We start from the raw sequence: 26,440 nt of genomic DNA, 5'->3' as shown, positions 1-26,440 counted from the left end.
GAGAGTGTTACCCGAATACCTAAATACTCAATATTGTCATTTTCCCATTTAAAAGGGTATTTATATTCAAAGATTTTTGGGTATTTTATGAATGGGGTTAGGTTTAATACCTGTCATTTAGACATGTTTAGTTTATAATATGATATTTTAGTGTATAATTCGATTATTTGCATTGCTGCCGGTAATGACTCTGTTTGGTTTGTTAACGCAAGAATGATGTCGTCCGAAAATAAACCTATTTTGTGTTCCGTTTTATTCACCTGAATTCCTGATATGATCAAGTGTGATCTAATTTTCTCCGCTAGAGGCTCAATCACCAAAGCGAATATAAGGGGTGATAGCAGACATCCCGTTCTCGTCCCGTTAGTAATAGTAAACCTATCCGACATCATTCCAGAGACAGAAACTGACGCTGATGGGTGAGAATATAGCAGAGTGATTGCTTTAACAATATTCCCCTTAAATCCGAATCTGGCCAGAACCTCAAACAGGTACAGTACAGACCAAAAGTTTGGACACACCTTCTCATTTAAAGATTTTTCTGTATTTTCATGACTATGAAAATTGTACAATACAAGTGACTAGCACACTCCAAAAGTGTTGTGATGCAAAGTGGGGGTTTTATTTACATACAGTATTCACAAACGTTTCGGTCGTTACTGGACCTTCATCAGTGTGCTGAAGGGAAATATATACAGAGAAAGTGACATCCAATGTATAAAAAAAGGATCAAAATATGAAAATAAACATAAACAAAAAAACAGAAAAAACAAAAGATATACATCACATGGGAGAATACAGTCATGATTGAGAATAATAAAACACAACTCCAATAGCAAGACATCAAACAAGATAGCCGAGATATAACAGCTGGACAAATTGAACGTATGCGTATAAAGATAAGGTAGTGTATCACGGAGAAAAATAAGGGGTTACGGTAGGAGGGGGTGGTAGGATGGGAAAACATGAGAAAGATAAACCTACCTAATATACTAGTATGCTTAGAGAAGCCCCGAGTAGTAAGATTAGATTGCATCTAAAAAGAGAGGTCAATATGCAAGTTGAAGTGATAATAAGAGTGAATATATAGGCTACGTGAAAAACTGATAGGGCGTATGGTGTATCATATGTAGTAGAATTCACCTACCAATAAAAAGCCTGAAGATATATAGGTCGCAGGGGTAGGCACAAGCCGCAGAGATACAATGGTGTGTCACAAGTGACACTAACTGCAGGAGAGAAGAAGGTGTAACCTATATGACACTGTGAACCGCTGATACTATATGGGCATGTGCTACGGAGGACCCACCTGCTGGATGGAGCAGGAGCTACGCGGAATATACCGCCAGTATGGGCTGCAAAATAGTGCGCATGAGGTAGACACAAGCTACTGAGATAGGGTAATGTGTCACGGACTGACACTATCTGCGGAAGAAAGGGTAGTGTGACACATATGGCACGGGGACACGCTAGTACTATGTGGGCACAAGATGCAGATGACTCACCTGCTGAATGAAGCAGGAGGCACGCAGTATGTACCGCCAGTATGGGCTGCAAAATAGTGCTCAAGGGGTAGGCACAAACTATGGAGATAAGATAGTGTGTCACAAACTGACACTATCTGCAGAACAAAGGATAATATGACACCTATGGCACAGTGGACTGCTAGCACTATATAGGCATGTAATGCAGAGGACTCACCTGCTGAATGAAGTAGGGGCCACACAGTATACAACGCCAGTCTGGGCTGCAAGAATAATGCGCACTATCTGCATAGAGGGAGAAAGGACGTTGCATGTATGACAAGCTGGACTGCTACAGTGGAAAGCATGTAGGGCATGTGGAGCATAGAACTTACCCGCCTTCTCAGCAACAGGAAGCATGCGGTGTCCACCGCAAGTGCAGGCTGAGGACGGTGCGCTCGGGACCTTCCTAAATAGTAGAGGGAGGGGGTAGTGTGTGCATTGTAATGCCGGCAAAGGAGCCGGAAGAGGCGGAGGGAGGTGACGAGGGTGTCACATGACCGCAAGGGGTGGTGTGCAGTGCGTTCCACTAAAGAAATAAAAGATGGAGGTGCGTTCCAGAGCAGTATACTAGCTGGTGCAGAGGTGCAATACGGTGGCCGCAGGGTGTCACAGATGTCAGAAGGGTGAATTCAGAGAGGCCGATTCTGTAAGGAGAAGAAAGAAGATTAGCAAAATACCAAATGACAGCATGATAAATAAACAGCGGTCCTGTACGTACCATACAGAAAAATGTGGCAGATGTACATTTCTTTTTTTTTTTTTAATTTAAATAGATTTTTATTAACAATATAAAAAAAGGAGAACAACAGAATGCCATTTACATTGCATTATATCAGATACACATTTTCTTACTTTAATAAACCCCAACATTACCCCAACTACCCCCCTCCCCCATAAGACAGCTCAGTCTCAATCTCCACCCCACCGAGGCATTATCTGCCTCTTGTAATTTATCCTCTTCCAGGTCTTAGGAAACACGACGCCTATACTCCTCAATCCAAATCAAGCCAAGGAGACCATATTTTATTAAAGAGTTCTATTTTCCCCCTTTTACTGTACACCCCCTTTTCCAATTTTAGACCATGTTGAACATATTGGAGAAATTCCCTTCTCACAGGTGGTTCCGCGTTTATCCAGTTTCGTGCTATTACTTTCCTGGCCATGTAGAGTAGCCTAGCAATTGCAATCTTCCAAGTATTGTCAACTCCAATTTCTTCCACATATCCCAGCACACATACTATCGGGTCTCTAACAACTCTGCACTTATACGCTGCTTCAACTCGGCTCAAAACCACCACCCAAAAGGCAGCCAGTCTCGGACACGTCCACATCATGTGATATATTCCTGCCTTCTCACTCGCACACCTCGGACACCCAGAATTGGCACGCAATCCCGCTTTGTATAACACTTCCGGAGATTTATATACCCTATGCAAAATGTATAGCTGCGAGAGCCTATATGGTTCACTCAAGGATAGTCGCGGAACCCACTCCATCACCGATTCCCAGGTTTCATTTTCCATCGGCCCCACTTCTCTCTCCCACTTAGCCCTCGCCTTTATAGGGAAATCTAGCAGAAATGTGTGCATAAGGTCCTTATACAGAGTGGAAATAACTCCCCTTGTAGTACCCTCACCACACACATACTCCAACACTATATCATCTTGAACCCTGATATCAGCCTTCTTATTCTGAGCTCTAAAGGCATGTCTCATCTGCGCATACTGATATTCCCCTGTGGATCGCAAACCAAATTCTTCCTGCAATTGGGAAAAGGACTTCAGCTCCTGCTGCTGGATTATCTGGTGAACAAAGCAAATTCCCTTATTCTGCCATTCCATCAATCCTCCCAGGGCCTCAAAATCCTTTAAGTTGTGGTTAGACCATATCGGTGTGAATTTAGTCAACCCTGTAACCCCACGAATCTGCCTTAATCTATTCCATAATTTACGAATCAGGAACAGGGTTGGGTATATTTTCCCCAGCGCGCCCAATGAGCCATCCTCCAAACACCTGGCCATCGGTCGTCGGTCCGTCACCTCTTCCAATAGCTGTTGTACTGCACTGGATGACGCCCCTCGCGCCCAGCCCTTCAAATGCTGGCTCTGGGCCGCAAGGAAGTATATTTCCGGGTTGGGCAAAGCCAAACCACCATCTTCCTTGGGTCGTTGAAGCGTCTCCAAGCTAATACGTGGATATTGTCTACCCCATATCAAACTTCTAAAGAGGGCATTAATCTGCCTGAACTTCCCCCGAGGGATCCAAATTGGTGCGTTATGCAGAACATAAAGAATTTTGGGCATAAGGACCATTTTAATAAGGTTTACCCTACCGACGACCGATAGATGTAGCTTATTCCAGGCGTCTACCTTTGCCTTGAGTACCCCCATAACAGGAGTCAAATTTCTTTGCAGAAACTCCGCCACCGGCACCGAAATCCATATTCCAAGATATTTAAATTGGGAAACCACCTTCAGCCTCTCATCCCCAACATCCTCACTCACATTCTCTCCTACGTCATCCACTCTAAAAAGAACCGTCTTATCCCAATTAATTGTTAGTCCCGACACAGTACCAAATCTCTCAACAATTTCAACGGCCCCTCTTAGTGAATTGTCTGGATCCTCCAGGAACAGCAAAACATCATCCGCATATAACGCTATTTTTTCCTCTACTTTGCCATACCTAAACCCAGGGACCCCATCCGACTGCCGAATCTTAGCAGCAAGAGGTTCTACAGCCAACGCGAACAGGAGGGGTGAAAGCGGGCATCCCTGCCTAGTACCCCTAGCCAGCCCTATAGGACGAGATAGCTCCCCATTTACTCTAATTCTGGCGGATGGTAATGAGTACAACAGCTGTATCCAGGCCACAAACTGTGGGCCAAACCCCATACATTCCAGCACCTGCCAGAGGTACCCCCATTCGACGCTGTCAAACGCCTTGTGTGCATCTAGCGATACAATCACTCTTCGACCACAGTTATCAGACTCTACCTGCAAATTTACATATAACCTCCGCAAATTGATCGCCGTTGATCTATCCGGCATAAAGCCAGATTGGTCCGAATGCACCAGACTCGCAATAACACTAGAGAGGCGGAGAGCCAACACCTTGGCCAGAAGCTTGACATCAATTGTTAGTAAAGAAATTGGGCGGTACGACTCCGGTTTCCCCAAGTCCTTATCCTCCTTTGGAATGACCACTATTATGGCCTCTCTCATAGAGGCTGGCAAGCGCCCACAAGACCTAGCTTCCTCCAATACCATTTTTAATCTAGGAATCAACACTTCTGCCAACCCTTTATAGATCTCAGCGGGTAACCCATCGACCCCAGGCGCCTTCCCATTGGCCATAGACATCAATGCCCGACTCAATTCCTCCTCAGTGATAGGGGCCTCAAGGCTCTCCCTATCTGCCTCACTCAGTCTCGGCAAATCCAGATCTTCCAAGAAAGTCAGTGCATCCTCGACCGATTCACCAACCCGAGAGGAATACAAATCTGCATAGAAGTCCGCAAAGGCTCTCAAAATTTCAGGTGTTTCCGTTATTTTACCTCCACTAGCAGAATCCAAAGAGTGTATATATGAAGAACCTCTCTGAGCAGCAGCCACTACCGACAGCATATGTCCCACTGTTTCTCCCTCCTGATAGAACAATACCCTTTGGAAATCTCGTTTCCTCTCAGCTTTGCCTAGCAGAATTTTTTCCAAATGATTTTGTGCGTTTTTCATTCTTCTCTCTGCCTCAGGGGTTCCCAGTGTGGCCATCCCATCCTCTGCTTCCTTCAACTCCTCAACTGCCGCTTTTTCTACCTCTCTCGTCCTCCGCTTACACCTACTAATGTCCCTAAACAGTAGTCCCCTCAGGTACGCCTTCATTGCATCCCAAATTGTAAGAGCGTCGGCGCTTCCATCATTTAAGAGAAAGAATTCCACCACCTCCCGTCCTATACTTTCCAACTCAATACTCTGTAACCAATTAGGATGAATCTTCCATTCTCTCCCACTTAGCGAGCGAGCCCCCTCCAATCTAACCTCTACTTCAATTGGACTATGGTCCGACAAGGCCCTTGGCAGATATCTCACCTCCCCAACCAATGTGTCCAAAATCCTGTTACCCAGAGCCATATCAATCCTAGAGAGTGTGGCATGTGCCGGTGAATAACATGAGTACCCTCTCTCCCCCACATGTCTAACCCTCCACAGATCAATCAAACCTATCTCCTGTATATAGGTGCCAAATGTTGTTATGTGTCCCTCCGACCTATTCTGAGTATTTTTATTTTTATCCCAATATTCATCACAGATGTTATTTAGATCTCCGATAATTATTAACGGTGTCGGTCCCCATTTTTCCACTCGCTCCATTACTTCTCTAATCTTCCTGCTAGAGTAGGGAGGCGGAATATACATCGCGGCAACACACAGCATCACTCCATACAGTATACACCGTAATAGTACATACTGTCCCTCCACGTCCACATATACCTTCACCTCCTCATACTGAACTCCCGCTGGAACCAAGATTGAGACTCCTCTTGCATACGTGGAGAAGGTAGAATGATATCCCCTCTGGATCCATCGTCTATTCAAAACATCCACTTTTTCCCTTACCAAATGCGTCTCCAGCAAGCATATCATTGAGGCCCTTTGGTCTCTTGCATATTGCAAACACGCAGCACGTCTAGATTTCTCCCCTAGGCCTCTCACATTCCAGCACAAAATCTTAAAACGGGTCCCCATCACTTGGCTCATCTTCACTATAAGTATCATCAATTTTGAGCTCAGGCTGTCTAACTACCCTCCCCCCCCCCCCGCCCCTCCCAACTCCCCCTCCCACCCTTCCCCCCTCACATCTAACCATTCCACCTCTTTCCAAGAGTGGGGCATCATCGCCCATAGCGAACACTCCGTTTGGCATTACCTTCCCAACCCTCCTCCCACCACTGTACATAACAGGATTTCAGACATTTTGAAAAATAACGTTCTCAAAACATTTTAACTTAGAATTATTTGCACACACAAGAAGTCTGCATAAACTTAAAATATGTCGCAAACCCTTCCTCCCCCTTTCCCAGCAGCCATTACACCATCCCTTTAACTTTAACTGGATATAATCCAGCTCCCTTCTTCCCCCCCCATACCCCTTGGCTTGTCAATCACATGACTCTTTTCCAACTGACAGATAAGTAAACAACTTCAGACTCTTCCCACAGTTTCAGTCTCCTTTTCCTTTAAGCTTTTTAGCATTAATATCGATCCACTGGGTAGCGTCCTCCGGCTTCTGGAAAAAATGAATTTTATCAAACGCCACCACCCTCAGTCTTGCTGGGAACATCATGGAATACTGCACACCCAATTCCCTCAGCCGTCTCTTGATACCCGTGAACATCATCCGTTGTTTCTGCACCAGAGTAGAATAGTCTGGGTATATAGCAATCTTTTGACCTTCAACTGTCAGATCCGTCATGTCTCTGGCCTTCCTCAGGATAATGTCTCTGTCTCTATAGTTTAGAATTTTGGCGAGCATGGTACGGGGATTCGCTCCAGGGACAGGTGGTTTCGGCGGGACCCTATGCGCTCTTTCTACCGCGAACACTTTTGTTAGCGCCATATCTCCAAATGTCTCTAACAGCCATTTTTCAATATATTCCGTTGGATTCCTCCCTTCAGCTTTTTCAGGGATGCCCACTATGCGAATATTATTTCTTCTGGACCTGTTCTCAAGGTCCTCATTTTTCGCAGCCAATTCAGCTATTGCTTGAGTGAACTTTTTCTCTGCTTTTTGCAGCTGCACTATATGGTCTTCTGCAGTGCTCACTCTCTCCTCTACCTCCCCCACACGTTTGTCAATCTTCTGCATGGCTGCGTTTATCTGGGCTGTGTCCCCCTTAACCTCCTGTATCTGTATGGTCAGAGATTGTTTACATGAAGAGACTAGCGCAAAAACGTCTCTTAGGGTAGGCTCAGCTTCTGGCGCCATTTCCTCGGGTCCCCCTTCTGCCACCGCCATTTTACTCTCCTTTCTCCCCTGTTGTACCTCATGTTCTCCTGCTGGGCTCTCCTCCTCCTCCTCCTCTTCGGTATCAGCTCCGGCTCCCTCCTCTGCGGCCTCCGCTCTCGCAAACTGCTGGGGCTTTGCCGCTACCTCCATGCGCTTTCTGCATGCAGCGTTCTCCTTGTCTGCCTTTTCCCTCAAGTCGGCGCCATCTTGGATTGCACCTGCATCCCCGGCTCCCGCGTCCTTCTGCCGTCTCCTGGTCATGTTCGTCGGTTCCAGCGCTACCGAACAGCACCGCCGGCCTCTCCAAGTCTCCCCGCAGCCAGTAAGCCCCCGCAGGGACCAAACAGCAGCGGCTCTGCAGGATTTTACAATATACAGCGGCGGGAGCTCACAGCCGCACGTCCGCTCACATGGACTCTCAGGCCACGCCCCATGTACATTTCTTTAACATAAGAAAACACATTACTAGTCATCTGGAACGGTGATTACGCATATGATCATATTGTTGATCACAAAATGTGTGAGTAAATACATTTATGCTAAATGAATGAAAAAAGCAAACATAAATAGAGGTGCCCAGCTATGTGGTGGTATGATACAGAGAGGAGACCTGGTTAGCGGGCATCACATATAGGAACGCAGTGGTACATTTGGTAAATGCGGTTGAGCTGAAAATAATAAACAGTCATCAAAAACGGACAGATACAAAGTGACATCACATGTTCCGAAAGCCGTAGAGCTCAACTGGCCCCCTGGGGTATTCTATAGGAGGTGATATTGTGACAGTAATCTTAAATAAATGATGATAACTCATAATCTCTGTTGAGACCCCTGGGGCTCAGTGTGTTGAGCTCGTGTATCCAATACGCCTCTCTGCGTTTGAGAATTGAGACGCGGTCTCCACCGTGGCGAGGTGATGTAATGTGTTCTATTATTTGAAATTTGAGCTGGGACATGTTGTGGCCTTTTTCGGCAAAATGTGCTGGTTTGGGAAGTAAGAGATTCTTACATCTTATTGTCGATTTGTGTTTAGAAATCCTAGATTTGACTGGTTGGGTGGTTTCACCTATGTACAGGAGCCCGCAGGGGCATTTAATCAGATATACAGCAAAGTTGGTGTTGCAGGTAAAAAAACCGTTAATGGGGTATCTCTTGCCTGTGTGCGGATGATGAATGACATTGCCTTTAAGGACACTGTTGCACTGATTGCAACTCAGACAGGGGAAAGTTCCTGTTTTAGGGTTGCTCAAGAACCGCTGAGTAGTGTGAGGTTGTATTGAGCCTATGTCGGCACGGACTAAACAGTCTTTTATGTTGCGGGGCTTGCCTTGTGCAAGCATGTACTACGGAGGACAGAGAATGAACTTCAATCCAATATTGCAGCCAGCATGCAGCCAGCGGGTAAGGAAAGGGTGAATCAAACACCCGAAAACCCCACCTCTATGGCTGAAAATTGTTCCCTCCAAATTCAGGTGACAGAGTCCCTTTAACAAAAAAGTGTGAAACAAATGAAATTATGTCTTATGTTCTAGGTTCTTCAAAGTAGCCACCTTTTGCTTTGATGACTGCTTTGCACACTCTTGGCATTCTCTTTATGAGCTTCAAGAGGTAGTCACCGAGAATGGTCTTCCAACAATCTTGAAGGAGTTCCCAGAAATGCTTAGCACTTGTTGGCCCTTTTGCCTACAGTCTGTGGTCAAATAACTTCAAGTATTCATTAGTTATACCATCCGGTCCTGGGAATTTATTATTTTTTGTTGCCTGAATGGTTTGTTGGATTTCTTTTTGGCTCATAGGTTGATTTATTTCCATCAATTTATCCTCTGGGATTTGGGGTAAAGATATGCTATTCAGGAAGTTATTAATTAGCTCAGCATTGGGTTGTGGGATAAGGTTATTGGTCTTGAGATTACAGAGTGAGGAGTAATATCTTGCGAAAGTATTCGCAATCTCTTTAGGGTTGTATATTTTGTTCTTTTGATCATCTTGCATGTGAGCTATTTTTTGCTTTGTTAACCCCTTAATCCCATATGATGTACTATCCCGTCAAGGTGACCTGGGATAGTACGTCATATGCAATCGGCCACGCTCACCGGGGGAGTGCGGCCGGGTGTCAGCTGACTATCGCAGCTGACATCTGGCACTATGTGCCAGGAGCGGTCACGGACCGCTCCTCGCACATTAACCCCCAGAACACTGCGATCAAACCCTGCGGACTTCCCTGAGACCCTCAGTACAAGGCGATGTGCTCACCTTGTACCGAGCGCCTCCTCCCTGCAGGCCCCGGATCCAAAATGGCCGTGGGTACATTTACGGTTGGGATTAGGGTTAGGGGTGTGTTAGGGTTAGGGGTGTGGTTAGGGTTATGGTTGGGATTAGGGTTAGGGATGTGTTGGAGTTAAGGGTATGGTTAGGGTTAGGGGTGTGTTGGGGTTAGGGGTGTGGTTGTGGCTAGGGGTGTGGTTGGGATTAGGGTTAGGGGTGTGTTTGGGTTAGGGTTTCAGTTACAATTGGGGGTTTTCACTGTTTAGGCACATCAGGGCTCTCAAACGCGACATGGCGTCCGATCTCAATTCCAGCCAATTCTGCATTGAAAAAGTAAAATAGTGCTCCTTCCCTTCCGAGCTCTCCCGTGTGCCCAAACAGGGGTTCCCCCCACATATGGGATATCAGCGTACTCATGAAAAATTGGACAACAATGTTTCGGTCCAATTTCTCCTGTTACCCTTGGAAAAATACAAAACTGGGGGCTAAAAAATAATTTTTGTGGAAAACAATGATTTTTTATTTTCACGGCTCTGCGTTATAAACTGCAGTGAAACACTTGGGGGTTCAAAGTTCTCACAAAACATCTAGATAAGTTCCTTGGGGGAGGGTCTAATTTTCAATATGGGATCACTTGTGGGGGGTTTCTACTGTTTAGGTACATCAGGGGCTCTGCAAATGCAACGTGACGCCTGCAGACCAATCCATCTAAGTCTGCATTCCAAATGGCGATCTTTCCCTTCCGAGCTCTGCCATACGCCCAAACGGTGGTTCCCCCCACATATAGTGTATCAGCGTACTCAGGGCAAATTGGACAACAACTTTTGGGGTCCAATTTCTCCTGTTACCCTTGGGAAAATACAAAACTGGGGGCTAAAAAAATAATTTTTGTGGAAAAAAAAATAATTTTTATTTTCACGGCTCTGTTTTATAAACTGTAGTGAAACACTTGGGGGTTCAAAGCTCTCACAACACATCTAGATAAGTTCCTTAGGGGCCTACTTTCCAAAATGGTGTCACTTGTGGGGGTTTCAATGTTTAGGCACATCAGTGGCTTTCCAAACACAACATGGCGTCTCATCAATTCCTGTCAATTTTTCATTGAAAAGTCAAACAGAGCTCCTTCCCTTTCGAGCTCCGCTGTGTGCCCAAACAGTGGTTTACCCCCACATATGGGGTTTCAGCGTACTCAGGACAAATTGCACATCAACTTTTGGGGTCCAGTTTCTTCTCTTACCCTTGGGAAAATAAAAAATTGGGGACGAAAAGATCATTTTTGTGAAGAAATATGATTTTTTATTTTTACGGCTCTGCATTATAAACTTCTGTGAAGCACTTGGTGGGTCAAAGTGTTCACCACACATCTAGATATGTTCTTTAGGGGGTGTACTTTCCAAAATTGTCACTTGTGGGGGGTTTCAATATTCTCCAAACGCAACATGGTGTCCCATCTCAATTCAGTCAATTTTGCATTGAAAAGTCAAATGACGCTCCTTCCCTTCCGAGTTCTGCCATGCGCCCAAACAGTGGTTTACCCCCACATATGGGGTATCGGCGTACTCAGGACAAATTGTACAACAACTTTTGGGGTCCATTTTCTCCTGTTACCCTTGGTAAAATAAAACAAATTGGAGCTGAAGTAAATTTTTTGTGAAAAAAAGTTAAATGTTCATTTTTTTTAAACATTCCAAAAATTCCTGTGAAACACCTGAAGGGTTAATAAACTTCTTGAATGTGGTTTTGAGCACCTTGAGGGGTGCAGTTTTTAGAATGGTGTCACACTTGGTTATTTTCTATCATATGGACCCCTCAAAATGACTTCAAATGTGATGTGGGCCCTAAAAAAAATGGTGTTGTAAAAATGAGAAATTGCTGGTCAACTTTTAACCTTTATAACTCCCTAACAAAACAAAAAAATTTGGTTCCAAAATTGTGCTGATGTAAAGTAGACATGTGGGAAATGTTACTTATTAAGTATTTTGTGTGACATACTCTGTGATTTAAGGGCATAAAAATTCAAAGTTGGAAAATTGCGAAATTTCCAAAATATTTGCCAAATTTCCCTTTTTTTTCACAAATAAACGCAGGTAATATCAAAGAAATGTTACCACTATCATGAAGCCCAATATGTCACGAGAAAACAATGTCAGAATCACCGGGATCCGTTGAAGCGTTCCAGAGTTAAAACCTCATAAAGGGACAGTGGTCAGAATTGTAAAAATTGGCCCGGTCATTAACGTGCAAACGACCCTTGGTGCTTAAGGGGTTAGTCTCGCTTTAATCTTATTGGCAAGTATTTTAGTTGCTTTATTCCCCTGCCAATAGTATTTGGCTTTATTCCTCCTCAAATTATGCTCATATTTATATTGGAATAGCTGATATAGTTCGTATCTTGCCTTTTGTAGATTTCTATATACCGTGGGTGAGGGACTATGTTTATGGGTATTTTCCAATGTTGCTACATTTTTATTAAGCTCTTCTATTTGTCACATTCTTAATTTTTTGTGTTGCGCTGCTCTCTGTATTAGTCGCCCTCCTATATAGGCCTTATGGGCGCACCACACTATGGTCGGGGATATGTCAGGGGTACTATTGATATCAAAAAATTCCTGGAGAAGGTCGTTTAGTTGGGATTTGATATTATCTGAGGCTATTAAAAAGTTATTACTTCTCCACGGGGAATAAGTTAAATTATTGTACGTCTCTTTAATTTGGCATGTTACAGGAGCGTGGTCCGACCAGGTTATCTTCCCTATTTTTGCAGATTGTATATTTTCTAGGAGCCATTTATCCACTACTATTAGATCTATTCTTGAATATACTTTATGTGGGTGGGAGTAATATGTATGATCCCGTTCAGAAGCATGAAGGATCCTCCACGTGTCATACAATTCTTCTGATATAAGACACTGGGACAACGCATGGGATTGGACTTTTTCTTTGAGCACCAAGATTTGTCTATATTAGGTATCGGGACGATGTTAAAATCTCCACAGATTAGCAGGGATCCTGGTTTTATTTTGGATAATTTAGTTATAAGGTCTTTAATAAAAGTGATTTGACCTGAATTGGGTGCGTATATAGATGCAATTGTATACACCTTATTATTGATATTACATATCAATATTACATATCTGCCTTCATTATCCAGATCAACAAGCTGGAATGCTATAGTGTCTTTTATTGCAATCGCTACCCCTCTCTTCTTTTTCGCCACATATGAGGCATAGATATGGGGGTAATTTTTATGTTGTAATCTATGTGTATCTTCACGATTTAAATTAATTTCTAGGACACATAGTATGTCCGCTTTGAGTGCCTGGGCTTCTTTCCATAATAACGATCTCTTGAAAGGGCTACTGTATTTAGACCTTTCACATTAATGCTAGATATTTGAAATACCATCAGTTACAAAAAATAAAAAAAATTCAATCAGTCACCAGATACAGGATAATAAGGGAAACAAAGAGGTTAAAGTTATTAATAACAACTACAAGTACAACTTGTACAACTCAAAGGGCGGTTCTATGTGAACCAACCGGATAATCGTTCAAATCCAGTATTAAACGGGGAGAGAATAGAAAAACCGAAAGCCTTATTCTTATGTCCCTTCAACCTGCCAGCCAGGCAAAAAAATAGCAGTATGGTGTCCTGGCATAGGCACATAGGGGATACATATACAGTAGCTACAGAGTACTTGCGTGAGAATCAGGTCTATTCTTTGTTCAGCATCGGGAGTCTTTTTTTTAGTGGGGAGCTGGTGTCTTCATCCACTGACGTCAGGGACCATTCCTGGAGAAGGGTCATGGCCTCTCTGGGAGACACAAGGACGTGTGAAGCTCTGTTTTTTTTGTTACAATGAGCTTTACTGGATATCCCCACTTGTAGACAATATTATTGTCCCGTAGAATCTTGGTTGTGGATGAGAATTCCCACCTCCTGTTCAGGGTTGTCGCAGACAAGTCGGTGAACACTAGGATGTTCCGGAAACTTTCTGGAAGTTCTTGCTTTGCTGTCGCTGCCTTGGTCACTGCCTCCTTGAAGTGATAGAAGTGCAGCCTGGCTATCTCTCCGCTATGTCTCGCGGTGCCGAGCCAGGAGCAGACTTTGGTTTGGGGATCCAATGTGCCCTGTCAATCAGCAGGTCTCTCTGTTCTGCTGACGGCACCAGAATTGTAAAAAAGTCCATTAGAAACTCCTTTAGTGTATCCACTGACACACTCTCAGGGATTCCTCTGAAACATAGGTTATTGCGCCTGGATCGATCTTCTACGTCTGCAAGCTTCAGTTTTAGGGCCATGATCTCTTCGTCCGCTTCATTATGCGCATCTACTAGTTGGTTGTGCGCTGTAGTATATTCCTCCAGTTTCCCCTCTATGTGTGAGGTTCCCTCACTAATCTGTGTATTTTCTTTATGTAGCGCAGTGAAAGCCGTTGTGATATCAGTATGAATGGCTTGCTTCAAGTCTCCCAGCAGGGATCTGAGTGTGGCTACAGTGACTGGGGCAGAATTGGAGTCTTTAATAGGAGAGTCTAAGGAGACGGTCAGGGCTGTGTTTGGTAGTTGTAAATCTTCAGGCTCTGGACCTTCAGCATTCCTAGCAGGGAGAAGGAGCAGGGATTGCAGCATGGGGGAATAGCTCTGTGTGGTCAGGGAGTTTGCAGCTTTGCTGGGAGTTTGGGGCTGATGGAGTGTTTCAGTGTGCAGCTCTGACCTTTGCCTCACACTGCTGTTACCCCTGCTGCTTGCGGCCGTGTGGTGAGGGCTGCGGTCGCCATCTTGGATCCAGCTACCGGCCGCGCCTGCTCCCTCCTTATCCCACCCTTCATTCCTGCTGCGCAATACCACCTCGCTTATCTTATCTCCCGATCTGACCTCCTCCAGTCACTTCACTGTGCTTTGGGCCTCTTATAATAGCTGGTGGTTAGGGAGCTCGAGCCTCGCACGTCCGCTCAGCTCCACATCCATCACACCCCCCCAGTCTCAGATCTTTTGCAGACTCCAACAGGTTTTCTTCAAGAATGATCCTGTATTTGGCTCCATCCATCTTCCCATCAATTTTAAACATCTTCCCTGTCCCTGCTGAAGAAAAGCAGGCCCAAACCATGATGCTGCCACCACCATGTTTGACAGTGGGGATGGTGTGTTCAGGGTGATGAGCTGTGTTGCCTTTATGCCAAACATATCATTTGGTATTGTTGCCAAAAAATTCGATTTTGGTTTCATCGGACCAGAGCACTTTTTTCCACATGTTTGGTGTGTCTCCCAGGTGGCTTGTTGAAAACTTTAAAGAACACTTTTTATGGATATCTTTCAGAAATGGCTTTCTTCTTGCCAATCTTCCATAAAGGCCAGATTTGTGCAGTGTACGACTGATTGTTGTCCTATGGACAGACTGTCCCACCTAGGCTGTAGATCTCTGCAGTTCATCCAGAGTGATCATGGACCTCTTGGCTGCATCTCTGATCAGTCTTCTCCTTGTTTGAGATGAAAGTTTAGAGGGACTGTCGGGTCTTGGTAGATTTACAGTTGTATGATACTCCTTCCATTTCAATATGATCGCTTGCACAGTGCTCCTTGGGATGCTTAAAGTTTTGGAAATCATTTTGTATCCAAATCCGGCTTTAAACTTCTCCACAACAGTATCACGGACATGCCTGTTGTGTTCCTTGGTCTTCATGATGCTCTCTGTGCTTAAAACAGAACCCTGAGACTATCACAGAGCAGGTGCATTTATACGGAGACTTGATTACACACAGGTGGATTATATTTATCATCATTAGGCATTTAGGACAACATTGCATCATTCAGAGATCCACAATGAACTTCTGGAGTGAGTTTGCTGCACTGAAAGTAAAGGGGCCGAATAATATTGCACGCCCCACTTTTCAGTTTTTGAATTTCCACAAAAATGTAAAATAACCAATAAATTCCGTTCAACTTCACAATTGTGTTCCACTTGTTGTTGATTCTTCACCGAAAATTTACATTTGGTATCTTTATGTTCGAAGCATGATATGTGGGAAAAGGCTGAAAAGTTCCGGAGGGGGGGGGGGGGGGGAATACTTTCACAAGGCACTGTAAATATGGGCAAGAAAATGACTATAGGGACAATAAAGACAAGAGGAAAGGAAAAAGGGCTTAAAGGAGGGAGGGTGGGAATATGGGAAAGGTAAATGAAAGGAAAAATAAGGAAGAACTCAGTCATTGTAAAATGTATACATAAATAACCTATATATACAACCAGAAAAAATGACCAATAATTTCCTTATTAACAAAGAGACCAGGAGAATAAGAATTCAAAGGTTTTGGAGAGATCAATGAAAAACAGAATACCAGCATTTCCATTTTTTGTGTATTTCTTAAAGTTATTAACAATGGAGTATCTCAATTCAAGTGATTTATGAAGAGTAATTTTTTCCACAATGTCAGAAAAATTAGGGGGAAAGGGTTATTTTTCCAGAGAAAGGCGATCACATTTTTTACTACCAGAAAAATATGAATTATAGCATATCTAAAAGAAGGGTCTATATTTTCCAAATCAATTGAAAGAAGGGCCATTTGGGGAATGAACTATATTATACATTCTTGTTGAGAAGTCTATTGATTAAAGAGGATACTTGAAACTATAAAAGGTTTAATTTTAGGGCAATTCCAGAAAATATAGAGAAGACTACCTTGCTGACCACAGTTTCTCAAACATAGAGGTGAAAGGTCTGCATTTATGTGGGCTAACCTAGTTGGGCCGTAGTGTCATCTAGCAAACATTTTATAATAAGATTCATGCAAATCCTTAGATATATTCGAGACGTAGGTAAAAGTAAGGGCATTTTCCCATTGCTCAGGAAAAAATTAAGTACCGTATTTACATCAGATTCCCATCTTGTCTTATAAGGATTTTTAATAAAGTTAGTGTCATTATTAAAACAGTTACGGTATATACGGTAAATAAGTTACGGTATATATATCACCAAAAAAGGCCTGATAATTTATGTTTGACCATTCTTGAATATATAGCTGTGACCAGTCCAGATCTGATACAGAGGCTGAATAACCGAGAGTCCTTCTGGATATGTAAGTTGTCTTCTTTGCATCCAGAGGGTTTGAACATTAGTATTGAGCACACCCATTGATTGAGCATCATATGGCTTAGCTAGGTGAGGTTCTGATTAATAAAAATATATGAAACATATGGGTCTGCTATAAACAGAAATAAGTATTTTTGTATTGGAATTTTACTTATTTTCTCCTCTTTCTAACAATTGATTTTTATTATTGTTTTGTCTCATATGATTTGGAATCATTTACATTTTATGTAGATTTATGTTTTTTAAAGGGAATCTGTCACCCCAAAATTGGCCTATAAACTAAGGCCACCGGCATCAGGGGCTTATCTACAGCCTTCTGTAATTCTGTAGATAAGCCCCCGATGTATCCTGAAAGATAAGAAAAACAGGTTATATTATACTCACCTGGGGCGGTCCCGCTGCGGTCCGGTCCGATGGTTGTCGCGGTCCGAGTCCGGTGCCTCCCATCTTCATACGATGTCGTCCTCTTCTTGTCTTCTTGCCGCGGCTCCTGCGCAGGTGTACTTTGTCTGCCCTTTTGAGGGCAGAGCAAAGTACTGCAGTGCGCAGGCGCTGGGCCTCTCTGACCTTTACCGTCCCCTGCGCACGACAGGGCTTTGTTAACAAGGAGTAGACAGGGTCAGGTTCACACAGGACCCATACAAGGATAGGTACGGACAAGACAAACTGGAAAAAGTTCACACAGGGTACTTACAATGAAGTAACAAGTGTTTTCACTGAAAACTAACATTGCACAGCGACAACCGATGAAGGCACTCGTTCAGAAACTGCAGGTATCAAAGATAGGTACAGATACTGCTGGTTTAGGGTTTGGTACAGATACAGACATAGGATGTTTAGGGTTAGGTACAGGTACAGACATAGGATGTTTAGCAATAGGTACTGGTTCAGACACTGCAGATTCGCTGTGGGCACTGGTTAAGACAGTGCATATTTAGGGATAGGTACAGGTACAGACACAACAGGTTTAAGGAAAAATCCAGACTTAGATGCAAACAGGTTCAAGGATTGGTCCTAATTCAGAAAAGGACAGACACAAGTTCAGGGTTCAGGCTTGGGTATTCAGCCCCCAAGGTGGCAGAAACCGTAAAGATCAGATACAGGTACAGATTCAGGGTTCAAGCCTGGGTGTACAGACCAAGGGAAACAAGTTCAGACAAGAGCAGAAGCAGGACAGGACCTGGCAACTCAGTAGTTGCACACACACTGAAAGAGAATGTTGGTCAGGCACCTTCCAACAGGTGGAGGTGCCTTAAGTACCAAGTGCCTCTCAGCAAAAGGCTGGGGACACGTTAGGAGCACACTCACTGTCTCTTTAATAATCAGGGAGTTCCTGGGCATGCGCCCTAAACATGTAGCCAGAAAACATGCACAGTCAGCACAGGCTTACAGCACACAGCAAGCAAAAATTAAAGAGCTCACTGCACGGCCTTTGTTGGTGAGTACGTCAGTGTCCCTGTATGGTATGGGATGGGAAGCCACACAGGTGGTGGTGTTACAAAAGTTTACACTATATAGAAGAGTCAGGCTTACCCAGTGACACTGGAAATGGAAAGCAACTCTGCAGAACAAACTGTGCTCCATTGTGAATCACTGATCTGTGATGGCCCCAGTACTGACCCCCACTGTACAAGGTATGATAATCCGTAAGATGTCATATCCGGCATTATTGGAGGCAGCATACATACATTCTCCCACTCTCTGATTCTTCAGCAATGTGGGAAATAGCACAGGAGAAGATTTTGCTTCGCAAATTAATTCTCAAAGTGTTCTAATTCGTGTGAAACCGCAAAATTCAGGAAATTCAACTCAAACTCTTATCTGCTCATCTGTAATAATAATTGTATAGAGAACTAGATGGTGGCCCGATTCTAATGCATCGGGTATTCTAGAATATGCATGCCAACGTAGTATATTGCCCAGCGACGTAGTATATTGCCCAGCGACGTAGTATATTGCCCAGTCACGTAGTATATTGGCCAGTCACGTAGTATATTGCCCAGCCACGTAGTATATTGCCCAGCCACGTAGTATATTGCCCAGCCACGTAGTATATTGCCCAGTCACGTAGTATATTGCCCAGCGACGTAGTATATTGCCCAGTCACGTAGTATATGGCCAGCCACGTAGTATATTGCCAGCCACGTAGTATATTGCCCAGCCACGTAGTATATTGCCCAGTCACGTAGTATATTGCCCAGCCACGTAGTATATTGCCCAGCGATGTAGTATATTGGCAAGTCACGTAGTATATTGCCCAGTCACGTAGTATATTCCCCAGCCACGTAGTATATTGCCCAGCCACGTAGTATATTGCCCAGTCACATAGTATATTGCCCAGTCACGTAGTATATTGCCCAGCCACGTAGTATATTGCCCAGCAACGTAGTATATTGCCCAGTCATGTAGTATATTGGCCAGCCATATAGTATATTGCCAGCCACGTAGTATATTGCCCAGTCACGTAGTATATTGCACAGCCCATGTAGTATATTGCCCAGTCATGTAGTATATTGCACAGCCCATGTAGTATATTGCCCAGTGACGTAGTATATTGCCTAGTCACCTAGTGTATTGCCCAGCCACATAGTATATTGCCCAGTCATGTAGTATATTGCACAGCGACGGAGTATATTGTCCAGCCACATAGTATATTGCCCAGTCACATAGTGTATTGCCCAGGCACGTAGTATATTGCCTAGCCACATAGTATATTGAACAGCGACAGAGTATACAGCACAGAGCCACGTAGTATAGAGACTTAAAAAAACAAACAAACATATACTCACCTTCCGAAGGCCCGTTGAAGTCCTGCGATACTCAGCATCCGCCGCCTTTCCAGCTCCTCGGGACGCTCCCGGGATCGCTCCATTGCAAGCGTCAGCTTACGGTCCCAGGGCTGGTATGAGCAGGACCTGTGATGACGTCGCAGTCACATGACCGTGACGTCACGGCAGGTCCTTGTCGCACACCAGCCCTTGGACCGGAAGCTGCCGCTTGCAATGGAGCGATCCCGGGAGCGTCCCGAGGAGCTGGAAAGGCGGCGGATGGTGAGTATAGCAGGTTTTTTTGTTTTTTTATTATTTTTAACATGACATATTTTTACTATTGATGCTGCATAGGCCACATCAATAGTAAATAGTTGGGGACACACAGAGTTAACAGCAGCGGTAACGGAGTGCGTTACACCGTGGGCCGTTACCGCTGCCATTAACCCTGTGTGAGCCATGAGTGGAGGGGATTATGGAGCGGGCGCCGGGCAGTGAGTGCAGGGGAGTAGGGGAGGGACTAATTGGACTGTGCTTGTAGCTGATTGGTCGCGGCAGCCATGACAGGCAGCTGCGGAGACCAATCAGCGAATGATTAACCGTGACAGAAGAACAGACAGACAGACGGAAGTGACCCTTAGACAATTATTTAGTAGATTATTACAATACAAAACTTATTCTTATTTTTATGATAGAAAACAAATTATATAATTTTATTAGAAGAGTAAATCATTTGCAAAAACAGAAGGAGGAAAGAAGGGCCAGCGCAGTATCTATAGAATGTGATTTATCTGCGTATTTCCATTAAAAATTAAGAATGAAACCAACATGCTTGCCTGGCATTTTACAATTGACTTCTAATAAACAATGTCTGCTAAATAGTATTTCCCACAAAGTCTGTGATTGGCACATTTGGCGTCCTCTGTGTCAGCACTTCAGATGAGAACAGTTTAGAGAATAAACTATAATTAAGCTAAAGAGAACTGGGGCTGCATTTGGTTTAGCTGAGTCATTATGTAGTCAGCATCGCCTTAAATACAAAGACGTGAATCTCTGAAGTGTGCACTTGCTGTGTTTGGTATCCACAGCATCCTTCTATCTAATTTATCATTGTAATGATTGTGCTGGAGATTTCTTGTATTATGACACAGCTCACGCAGGGCAATGCAATTAGAACTGACGGATGATGTGTGACCCCACTTGATCCTCTCTTTGCTGGATCACAAGGGGAACTTTTTTATACAATGTGCAACGTATGCTGCATTTGTACAATATTATTAGCTCTTATAAATTGTAGCATAAATGAAATGTCACAAAACTAATAGGATTAGTAGGATAAAAGCAAATAGAAAGCCAAATCTAGACCAGCATCCTCAGCTGACTTGCAGTGCTTGAGCCACGAGAAACTCATGGCTAAAACTTTAAAAATACTTTTAACTGTAATTGACAGACAGAGGCAAAACATAGTGCTCTTAAAAAGAAATACAATTAGAACAGGGCTGGGGGGTTATAGAAGAACAGGGTCCATGGGCTAATATTTGGTGGAGACCCCTCTCTAGTAACAATGGCATATGATGTGTGGCCAAACACATTACATACAGTTGGGAAAATTGGTATTTGATACACTGCCGATTTTGCAAGTGAGGTCTGTAATTGTTATCGTAGGTACACTTCAACTGTGAGAGAGAGAATCTAACAATAAAAAACAGAGAATCACATTGTATGATTTTTACATACTTAATTTGCATTTTATCGCATTAAATTAGTATTTGATACAATAGAAAAACAGAACTTAATATTTGGTACAGAAACCTTTGTTTGTAATTACAGAGGTCCGATGTTTCCTGTAGTTCTTGACCAAGTTTGCATACACTGCAGCAGGGATTTTGGCCCACTCCTCCATAGAGATCTTCTCCAGATCTTTCAGGTTTCGGGGCTGTTGCTGGACAACATTAAATTTCAGCTCTCTCCAAAGATTTTCTATTGGGTTCAGGTCTGGTGACTGGTTTGGCCACTTCAGAGCCTTGAAATGCTTCTTATGGAGCCCTGGCTGTGTGTTTCTGGTCATTGTCATGCTGGAAGACTCAGCCACGACCCATCTTCAAAGCTCTTACTGAGGGAAGGAGGTTGTTGGTCAAAATCTTGCGATACATGACCCCATCCATCCTCCCTTCAATACGGTGTAGTCATCCTGTCCCCTTTGCAGAAAAACATCCCCAAAGTATGATTTTATTCCCACCATGCTTCACGATTGGGACGGTGTTCTTGGGTTTGTGCTTATCCTTCTTCCTCCAAACACGGCGAGTGTTGTTGATACCAAAAAATTCTATTTTGATCTCATCTTACCAGATGATCTTTTCCCATGCCTCCTCTAGATCATCCAGATGGTAATTGGCGAACTTCAAATGGGCCTAGACATGTGCTGGCACGACCAGGGGGACCTTGCTTGCCCTGCAGGATATTAATCCATCACGGAATAGTGTGTTACTAATGGTAATGTTTGAGACTGTGGTCCCTCCTCTCTTCAAGTCATTGATCAGGTCGTCCCGTATATTTTTGGGCTGATTCCTGATCTTTATTAGAATCATCCATACCCCATGAGATGAGATCTTGCATTGAGCCCAAGGCTGAGGACGATTGGCAGTCATCTTGTGTTTCATTTTCCAATAATTGTGCCAACAGTTGCTGCCTCCTCACTAAGCTGCTTGCCTATTGTCCTGTAGCCCATTCCAGCCTTAAGCAGGCCTACAATTTTGTCCCTGGTGTTCTTAGACAGCTCTTTGATCTTGGCCATGGTGGAGAGGTTGGAGTGTGATTGAGTGTGTGGACAGGTGTCTGTTATACAGGTAACAAGTTCAAACTGGTGCAATTAATACGGGTAATTAGTGCAGAGTGGGAGGGCTTCTTAAAGAAAAACTAATATGTCTGTGAGAACCAGAATTCTTGTTGGTTGGCAGGTGATCAAATACTTATTTCATGCAGTAAAATGCAATTTAATTATTTTAAAATAATGCAATGTAATTTTATATTTTTATTTTTAGATTTTGTCTCTTACAGTTTAAGTGGACAACAATGTTCTGAAAAAGAGAAAAGCTTTCCAATCCTTCAAATAAAAGCTGCATAATGACTTGTTCTGCAAAATATTAAAACTTTTAATTGGTTATAGGGATATTTAAAAAAACTTTTCAGCTTTGTACCTCTTGCTGCAATGAGCATCTTGGAAGTATCTACTGGAATTAGGAGTAGGGGAAACCACTGAGTAATCAACACTTTTGTCCTCCCTGTAATCTGGCCCTGTGCAATAGTAAAATATGAGAGAACGAAGTGCCAGCTCATGCTAGTTGAAACTCCTTTCCTAATGCCTTCTAATGATTTTCTCCAGGTTCTTCTCCAGTGCAGCAAGCCCTTGTCCATTCATTCCTCCATCAAAACAGCAGTGCCATTAGCTGCTTGGTCTCTGCCATAAAGGAGAAGCCAATGCCTGCTCTGTTGATACTTTTAGGAAAAATTCAGATGAAAGCCAAGAAAAACAAGGTATCTAAATTTTCTAATGTTCAAAAAAGTGTGAAAAATCCATCATGTTTTAGATACATGCAATGTTGTTTCAAACCTCTTGAAAGGAAATGCAAAAAAACTTAGGCATGAGTCAAGTCAGTTACTATATCATTGCTTTCAGTATCTTTTACTATTCAGACAAATTTACTTTAAAGGGAACCTGTCTTGTCTCCAAATGCCATTACCAGCGCAGCTGCTGGGAGAAAATGAACTTTACTTCTCCCTGGAGCCACCAGCTTTCAGTCTTAGAGGCGTTCCCAGATTGATTACACTGTAATCAGTTAGTACACAGTGAGCAACGGCTGTAAGCATGCCTGGACACTTTGATTGATAGCCGACTCTGCAGTGCATCTGTGTAGAGCGAGCTGTCAAAGTGCCAGGCGCCTCTCACATTGCTGTGAGTAGTGATTGTAGCCGCTTCGGGCATGCCTCTATGACTAAAAGCCGGTGATTCCCAGGAGGAATAAAGTTCATTTTCTCCCACTAGACGTGCTTTGAGTAGAGCTGTCGGATAGCATTGTAAAGCTATTAACCTGCAGATTAACCCTATATCTGCAGGTTAATATCATTTGAGGACATATAATCGATTCCTTTTGTAGAAAATGAAGCAACTTTGTGAATATTATGGGTTAGAAATAGCCCACCATTGTGTGTCTATAGCTCTTATGCATACATATGTATCTCCATAAACCAAGTAGACCCTCTGTAGTGTGATCCTGCATGTGTCCACTGCTTAAAGGGACTCTGTCACCTGAATTTGGCGGGACTGGTTTTGGGTCATATGGGCGGAGTTTTCGGATGTTTGATTCACCCTTTCCTTACCCGTTGGCTGCATGCTGGCTGCAATATTGGATTGAAGTTCATTCTCTGTCCTCCATAGTACACGCCTGCGCAAAGCAATCTTTCCTTGTGCAGGCGTGTACTATGGAGGACAGAGAATGAACTTAAATCCAATATTGCAGCCAGCATGCAGCCAGCGGGTAAGGAAAAGGTGAATCAAACACCCAAAAACTCCGCCCATATGACCCAAAACCAGTCCCGCCAAATTCAGGTGACAGGTTCCCTTTAAAATGCACTGAATGCAGTTTATCAAGTAATAGGGGAAAAAGTAATAGGGGGAAAAATAAAAGGGAGGATCAGACTTCACAAGGCTGCAGTCTGTAGTTTGGAAACACTGTATAGACGCTGCTAACATAAAACAGGAGGACATTTTTATTGAAAACCATTTTCAGAGTTACTTTAGTTTTCATGCAGAATTGTACTATGTTTTTCTTTTCTTTTTTTGTTTTTAATTATAAATGGATATGTCACAGACAATGACTGTGAACCTAAAGTTCTGCAACTTGTTGTAGAAAGTCAGAAAAGATAAGTAGTGATGAGAGAGTATACTTGTTGCTCGGTTTTCCCGAGCACGCTCAGGTGGTCTCCGAGTATTTGTGGCTGCTCGGAGATTTAGTTTTTGTTGACGCAGCTGCATTATTTACAGCTGCTAGCCAGCCTGAGTACATGTGGGGGTTGCCTGGTTGCTAGGGAATCCCCACATGTAATCAAGCTGGCTAGTAGCTGCAAATCATGCAGATGAGGCAAGGAAAACTAAATCTCTGAGTAGTCACAAATACTCGGAGACCACCCGTGCTAGGGAAAACCCGAGCAATGAGTATATTATAACAATAATAATAATACTTGCTCATCACTAATAATAAGCTAATAGTTGTTCCTTTTTTATAATAAAATTGTACCTGCACAATTTAATAGGATGCAAGTGAAAGCTTCAGACAGGCACTTGACCTATTGAACCAATCACCCACCTCTGATAAGGCCGAAGTTTTCTACCTGCTAGGCCTGTGTTACATGGAGCAACTTAAATTTCTCCAGGTGAGTGGGTGATAAAAACTTTCTGTGTGTATCTTATCTTATTTGTATAAAGCACATGTATATACATAGTATGGTATAGAGGACCAGGTATCCAACTATGCTCAATTTCGGCTACATCACTGTCTGGCCAGTGCAGTTGGATAGTAATATTACTGTCAAACTGAAATGGGTACAATCATAGTGGCAATATTGAGTATCAGGAATCTGTGAAATGGGGACTTTGCATTATTAGGGACTGTAGGCAGTGACATTTTGAATAGTACTATATATTTGACTGTTATTATATTAACTTGTTAATTGTATTTTCTATCACTCTCATCATGTTGTAATTTTAATTCAGCACCATGGACAGCACGTTCTTAATTCCTTGTGAAAGGAATGCATCATTTGAGATTTAGTTTTTCCAATAAGGTTTGTTCTTTTAAAGTATACATACAAATAAAAGTTTTCACGTGGCTACTTGAGCACGCTCAGAAGGCGATGCTTCCCATTTGTGGTGTTTCACTCTTCAGCCTGACTCAGTATAAATGAGACTGATGGGTATAATGAGAGTTGTATTGAACTGCTGGTGGCCTAGTAATACTTCAGGATAAAATGCTAAATACACACATTTGCAACATAACATTGCCAGTGACTGGTGTTCTTCCATATACTGCGGTCGTTTTGGAGATACTTTGGAAACAGTATTATAATGCCACAGGGCATTAGTGCTTTTGATTCAATGTACAATGAAGCAGTAGTTACCTTAAATCCGGTCTGTCACTAGATCAAACATGGCCATCGAATGCCTCCACGCTGTCATGTTCATTAAACATTAACTCAGTTCTGGAATCTTTCTAGACTCTTTTTGTCCTTTAAAAAATGATTATTCCTCTATTATGCCAATCATGTTAAAGGGTTATCCGGCATTAGGCCACAAGTCTGCTGTCACTTTACGTGACTATAGACTTTTGAATCCTCACAGGAGAATTTTCCGGTGCCGGCAATAGGGATGGGCGGTCATGTGACCACAAGTATACGATCTGCATACTTTTGCCCGCATTCCAACTAGACGTGTCCGGCTTCATTCAATACACTTGTATAGAGCGAGGTCACTGCCATCTAGTCGGCAGGTGACCGCACGTATACAAATCACATACTTGCGTTTACATGCCCGGTGGTCCCAGCACCAGCCGTGGACAATCTTCACAACGCGCAGTGCGCACGATGTGAGAATTCACAAGTCTGCAGTCGCATAGAGTATCGGCAGACTTGTCGCCTAAGACCAGACAATCCCTTTAAGTGGGTGGATTTGCCAGCTTATAGTTTCATATCATCACATATTTCTTATTATCACTTTTCTGTATTGATTTATTG

General features: G+C 43.3%; 1 protein-coding gene across 1 annotated transcript in view; it reads left to right on the top strand.

Moving 5' to 3' along the window:
* LOC138643121 (uncharacterized) overlaps positions 1-26,440 on the top strand; it is a 127,483-nt gene that overhangs the window by 24,543 nt on the left and 76,500 nt on the right. The window contains exons 13-14 of the mRNA XM_069731884.1: positions 23,037-23,188; positions 24,965-25,084. Of these exons, the coding sequence (XP_069587985.1) occupies positions 23,037-23,188; positions 24,965-25,084 (272 nt within the window). The remainder of the gene's footprint in view (positions 1-23,036; positions 23,189-24,964; positions 25,085-26,440) is intronic.

This window comes from Ranitomeya imitator, chromosome 1 (assembly GCF_032444005.1).
Source record: "Ranitomeya imitator isolate aRanImi1 chromosome 1, aRanImi1.pri, whole genome shotgun sequence".
NCBI classification, from domain to species: domain Eukaryota; kingdom Metazoa; phylum Chordata; class Amphibia; order Anura; family Dendrobatidae; genus Ranitomeya; species Ranitomeya imitator.
Note: the sequence above shows the minus strand (reverse complement) of the source record. Positions and strands in the feature narration are given on the sequence as shown.